We start from the raw sequence: 6,280 nt of genomic DNA on the forward strand, positions 1-6,280 counted from the left end.
TCTTGAACCAATGTAATATTACACTTTTGTGAGGTGACAAAAATAAGGAAAAAAAGAGTGGCCTTGGTCAAGAAAGGCTGCATGGTGCGCAGAGGCAACAAGGGAGGTGGAAAATATGTTCCAAGTATTGCAGCATTGAAGGGGCACAGGGCTTTACACAGGAAGAAATGGAGATGGAGGAAGAAGAGGAGGAAGAGGAGACAGGGCAGGAAGTTGGAACAAGACCTATATTTGGAAGACAGCTCAGCAAATGCCCCTGTTTAAAAAAAATATTTTTGACATAATGATGAACACTGCTTTTGTTGATGATAACTAATTTCATTTTTTGTTTTAAGCAAAATGATCAGTAATAACAGACACAGTGGAATCCTGATAAAGTTATCTCTTGCTTACAGTCAACACCTCACTGTGGTCCCGTTTCTTACCTTCTTTGTTTAAGTAATTGTGTTTCTGATACATGTACAGTCAAACGCTTGAGTGCTAACCTTGCATAAAGTCAACAATTTGGGGCTAAATCCCAAGATGAATTCATTTAAGAAGAGATATTTAGGTCCTGAGCTAGTGGTGTACACACCTCCAATTATTTTGTTTACTCATTATCTCTTGTTTTAGTGACAACTTCAGAATTATACTCACTGAAATTGAGCTAACATCTTGTTAGCAGGCACTTTGTAATTTTGTAGCTGTCAGCTTCAATCTTCAATGGCAAGTAGTACAATGGATAAAGTCAACCTTGCTCTAAGTCAACACTTTTTTTCGGTCCTGAATGCCACTGTAATATGCAGGGGCGAAGGCTGACTTGTTTGAAAGGGTAATCAAAGTGAAACGGGACCAGATATAGATCTATATGGCCTGTAGATATCACACAAAAATCTTACTCGAGGCGGCGACTCGGACTGAGTTGTAAATGAAAACAAATCCGGAATTCATATTGTATGTTCAACCGCCAAAATAATCGGGAAAGTATCTGATTAAATATCAGTTCCAACTAAAATTAATTTAACTTTAGATGTGAATACATAAACACAAAGCAAAGAAGCAGAGATGTCAGTACTAGATCTATATGTTATAGATCTACCAGAGAGTTTAACTCTTTGGTAGAACATGACAATTATCATTTTTTAAATTTCACATTTGGCTGTTTTTGTTAGCCTTTCGCGGCCAGGAGCTGGTATCATAATCGAGGTCACGATCTGATTATAGGACAGTAAAAAGTCGAGGAAAAAAAACAAGCACGTGCAGCAGTAAAGAGATTGTTAGGAGTTAGTTCCCCTCACATTTCTGAGGTAGACTCGACCAGTGTTCGTTAGCTTACTTAATCAGGGCTTGTGATTGATTGTAACTGTGGCCCCAAAGGGGTGAACAGGGTATATGTGGCAATGAAACAGCCATGACTGCTATGCACATGTTCCCTCAACTGAATTGGTAGACTCTTCCAGCCTCACTTTAAGCTTACTTAATCAAAGCTTGCGACTGCTTATGGAGTGGCCCGAGAGGGGTGAGGAGGCTATTTATGTGGCCGTGAAACCGTTTTGAATGTTAGGCATGCTCATTGTGGTTTACGAACCTCTTTTTACTTTTAATTTAAGAGGTTTACGTTTAAGGATGAATTTGACAGCGACAATGTTTCAAAATTAGGAAGGGAAGCAGTGATTATTTGATTATATAGACGCTTCGCCCCTGGTAATATGTTTCATTTGTAATGAAGGCGCTTTTGAAATTGACATGTGTCTCAATTTTTTCCCTATTAGTAAGAAAGAAAGTATGCAATATTTGCTTGAATTATCTACTCTATTATTTTTTAGTAAATGTAGAACTGCATATTATTATGTGCATATGTATGATATCTGTGTATGTGTTCCGCGCAATTTACCAATCTTAAGATTGCGCTGCACGTTTTAAAGATTGTATAATTGCGTGGCAATCTTAAGATAGTGGGGCAATTTTAAGATTGTGCTGCGCGTTTTAACGGTTATATAATTACATCATTCTTGTGAGCTCTACAGTTTAATAATATCAAATTTTAATTTAAATTTTCATATTTTTGCACTTTTGAAAATATAATATACGTGAATGTTCCTTGATGTGAGTAAAAGAATAAAGATGGAAGTGAATTATACAATCATTAAAAGGTGCAGCGCAACGCAATTATACAATCTTAAGCGCCGATCTGTACATTGCGCGGAACATATGCATGTTCATCATGAATATTATGTAAAGCGCATGGAACAATGATTGTAACACGGATTTGTGTGATATAAATGTCATATTATTAGCATTATAAGTGAACAATGTAATATTACGGGGGGGGGTCAAAAAGTCCCAAAAAAGATGTCAGATTATATTTGAACAGCCCCTTACATAAGTAACTGGACTTTAAACCTTACAAAATCTGCGTGATTCAACTGCCTAAGGGACAATGTCGGCGTCTAGGCGTTTGAATCAGTTAATCAATGCCACTCGATAAGTGCCAATGGTTGCTTGGATGTTTGAGTTATCTACGAAAGTATATCATAGCAAATTTAAGAGTAATTATAAAGTTATGAGTAATTATTTCTGTTATTTGGTTGGGTCTCCTGGGGCTGGACTGTTTTTGGCCTCATGGAGTTGGTAAAAAAGACCACTCATCTTAATGTTCAATTTATACTTGATGTTTTTGCTCAGTGTGTATCGAAGGCAACGAACGTTTGTGACAACAGGTGGAAATAATCCAGAAATCGAACATCAAAGTGTGTGTGTGTATCGAAGGCAACGAACGTTTGTGACAACGGGGTCTGTTTTGGTGTGTGTGTGTGTGTGTGTGTGTGGTGTGTGTGTGTGTGTGTGTGTGGTGTGTGTGTGTGTGTGTGTGTGTGTGTGTGTGTGTGTGTGTGTGTGTATTGTCCTGCTTTCTTAAAAACGTTCAAGATTATCCTTGAGCACATAAACCACACCATTTTTCAGGGACATCTTGCTTATGCAGTACGTGCTATTCACTTCCATTTGCGTTTGTCTCTTTTCAAGGTATTTGAGTTCAACAGTTTGGCTCTATCTGGTACAAATGTTGCTGATTGCATTTGGCAAGATAGCGTTGTGGTCTGTTAAGTACAGCCATCATTGTATTATAATGAACGTGGCATATTTATTGTCAGTAGGCTCCTCCAGGAAGTTACTGACACAAGAAGAGATTTCATCGGCAATCAATTGCCCTTCTCCTTGGTGCCAAATGTGACACTTCGCATCTTTGGTTACCACCAAATAAAACAAAATATATAGACAGTTAATTTAGTCCTGTTATCATATTGTGCAGCAGATGCGTTCAACGCCGCACTAACAATAAATCCGCTTCCAAGTCCATGCACTCTAGACATAATCAAGTTCCATTCACTGGGTTTTGTGCAAGCTTCATGTTAGATTCTTTCTCCTACCCTGCATACATCACATCGATCCCTCCGACATACATACAACAGGTTGCTCTTTTTGAATATCTCTCTAAAGTCGTCTGGGACCATGTGTGACTCTTTCCGTTTTCTTTGATACTCTCCATAAAGGCCTCTGAGGCTTTGAAAGTGATAGTCAAGATAGATTTTGCTTGTATAAGTTATTCCCCTTGATTTAGTTATTCCCCTTGGTAAAAACATCATACATCTTGAAAACTGCCTGTATCTAAAGTATTCTTTTATTTAACAACATGTCTGAAAAACTTGACTACAGAGTCAAATAATTCTTTAAACATTATTGATTGTTATTGAGATAACAGTACACTATGATTTTTTAATGTGAGTCTGTAGTAATGGGAAAGCAATTTCATCAAGTTTGTCGAAGAATTACTAGTCACAAAATTGCTTGTCCTCTCCTCTTCAGCTCCCATCTTCAAGTCATGTCTTTGCAACAGTCGTGGATAACCTTTTGACAAGCAGGGTCAAAACTTGACTCCTAAATAATCTAAACTAGTGCTGTGTTTTCTTCAAATTTTAGGTGAATTGCGAGCACTAACTCCTCGCTCCAAGTGAGTTGCGAGTAGGCTTGAGGCTTGCCCCCTGTGACGTCAGCACCGTGTGACGTCATATACTGTTCCTTCTTTCTTTTAACTTTTCCCCCCTCCACCCTTTTAAAAAGAAGCCCCCTCCCCTCTCTCTCTCCCCCCCTCTCTCTCTCTCTCTCTCTCTCTCTCTCGCTCCCCCCCCCCCACACACACATAAACAGAAGTAAGTAAAGAAATTAGGAAAGTTTAACGTACAACAAATGCATTGGCAGGTCATGCATCAACACACTCTAAAGTCCAAAACCAATCATAGTCTAAATCTAGTTTGAGCAGCCCTATTCACATGTGTGCCATTATAGCCCAATCGTGTTTCTACAGACTGAACACTAGCGCTACCGACAGCGGGGGCTAGAACTAGCCACCACAACAGTTTGCTGTCTACGCTCACTGCTCACATGGTACATTACAACGCGTTGCCTCCATCGACTGGCTCTACTTCCTGTGTTTTCCCATTCACAAATTAATACATTACCCCTCCGCTCGTCACACGCGCCGTCACCGAGTGCACACCCTGCCCTCACCCATCCCCAGTAGACAGACCGACACCCCTTAGCCCCCACCCCCTTTCAATCACGCAGCATCTCAATGGCTGAACGACAGACTAGCCTACTATCACAGGCTTAGAGACTCCCATCTATTCATAGCACTATCAATGACCTATGAACTGAGTTGATGACCTATGAACTGAGTTGAAGCTGAATCGATTCACTGAGTTGCCACCGCACCATATAATATGGTATCAACTCCTGAATCGATTCAGTGAGTTGCGAGTAAGCTTGCTCGCACCCGCAGCACTAAATATAGTATCAACTCCTGAATCGATTCACTGAGTTGCGAGTAGCCGTGATCGCATCCACCGCGCTAAATATTGTGTCAACTCCTGAATCGATTCACTGAGTTGCGAGCAGCAAGTGAGTTGCTCTGGGGTGAATCTCCGGTGTTGCCGCTCCCTGCTTGCTGACAGGCTTTTTGGACCTGCAAATCTAACTGCTGCTCATACAAAGGCTGGCTGTATCTTGTCTTGACATCTTAAACTGCCGTGAGCTCATTACTTTTTAACAATTAAGATTCAGATTCATGGTAGAAATTCTTTGCTACAACTCTGAATCACTGAATTGCACTGAGTTGAACTGAGTTGCTCAAGTGAGTTGGGAGTTGATTCCCGGAAGTGGGAGTTGCGAGCAGTGAACGGAATCGATACCGGGATCCAGCACTAATCTAAACTGTATTGATGGAAGCGTAAAAGCAATAACATTGACTTTCATTACTGCTATTTTAGTTTTGAGCTGGATGACAATATATGAGGTTGGGACACCTCATGTCGAGTTTGAATTTTGATTTATACAAGGGGATTTCCAAAGATGCTTTGCTTATTTTCCTAAAGTCATTTACTGAAGTATTGTCAAAATATTGTTATTTTAATATTCATTTCTAACATACCCTTTATCCTTTTCAAGCAAGATGTGGCATTTTTATGGAAATTTTGTCGTTTCAACTATACTTTGGTCACAGCTAGAGACTAAAAATACAATTTTCTGAAGAATACTTTCATGTGTTCCTTGTGATGATCGACATTCCAAGTGATGTCCCATTACTTTCTACTGACTTACAGCGAATAATTCTCAATGAGAACCTAACATCACAGATTGACATGTGGATATACAAGCTGATAGTATCATCCATTAAGAATTTTCTGAATTGATGAAGCTGGAGCGAGGACCACTTGAAAGCACGGGATGCAAGGGTCACTTTACTCAGGGGTTTTTTGTTTTTTGTTTTTTTTGTTTTTGTATATCCGACTGGCCTGTGTAGTTCTGATTATATTAAAACGTGTAAAATAGTAGCAAGCACTAAGCCTACCTGCCAGACGCTGTTGGGTGGTTTTCAATTCGTCAACATCTGTCCATGCTGAACCAGGGGTCGTGAGCAATTTCGACGTTGCTCTGGTCACTTCTCGCTGTAAACAGATAATAACAATTGCTACAGAGAGAGCATAAACTTAGCAATATCAAACCACAAACGGACAGTAAGCCAAAAAACAGACATTGATAATAAAAAAAGAGAAGGCAAATTTAAAAATAAAATCATTATGAGAACAGAGTGTAAATTCTCAAAGCCTGTTTGTTCACAGAGTATAAAACTTATACAGACAAAATAAGTAAAGCACGGCGCACCGGCAGTGGAATTTTAGTTGTCGTGGGGGGTTCCCCGCCGGGCGCCTTATCACGTCGGGGTCACAGGGGTCAGCTCCCTGTC

The 6,280-nt window shown here is 39.8% G+C and overlaps 1 protein-coding gene across 2 annotated transcripts in view; it reads right to left on the reverse strand.

Moving 5' to 3' along the window:
- Positions 1–6,280, reverse strand: part of LOC101851702 (double zinc ribbon and ankyrin repeat-containing protein 1) — a 35,818-nt gene that overhangs the window by 23,346 nt on the left and 6,192 nt on the right. For both annotated transcript variants that reach the window (XM_013090942.2, XM_013090939.2), the window contains one exon: positions 5,885–5,981. In XM_013090942.2, the coding sequence (XP_012946396.1) occupies positions 5,885–5,981 (97 nt within the window). The remainder of the gene's footprint in view (positions 1–5,884; positions 5,982–6,280) is intronic.

The sequence above is a fragment of the Aplysia californica genome, unplaced genomic scaffold (assembly GCF_000002075.1).
Source record: "Aplysia californica isolate F4 #8 unplaced genomic scaffold, AplCal3.0 scaffold00029, whole genome shotgun sequence".
In the NCBI taxonomy this organism is placed as follows: Eukaryota; Metazoa; Mollusca; class Gastropoda; order Aplysiida; family Aplysiidae; genus Aplysia; species Aplysia californica.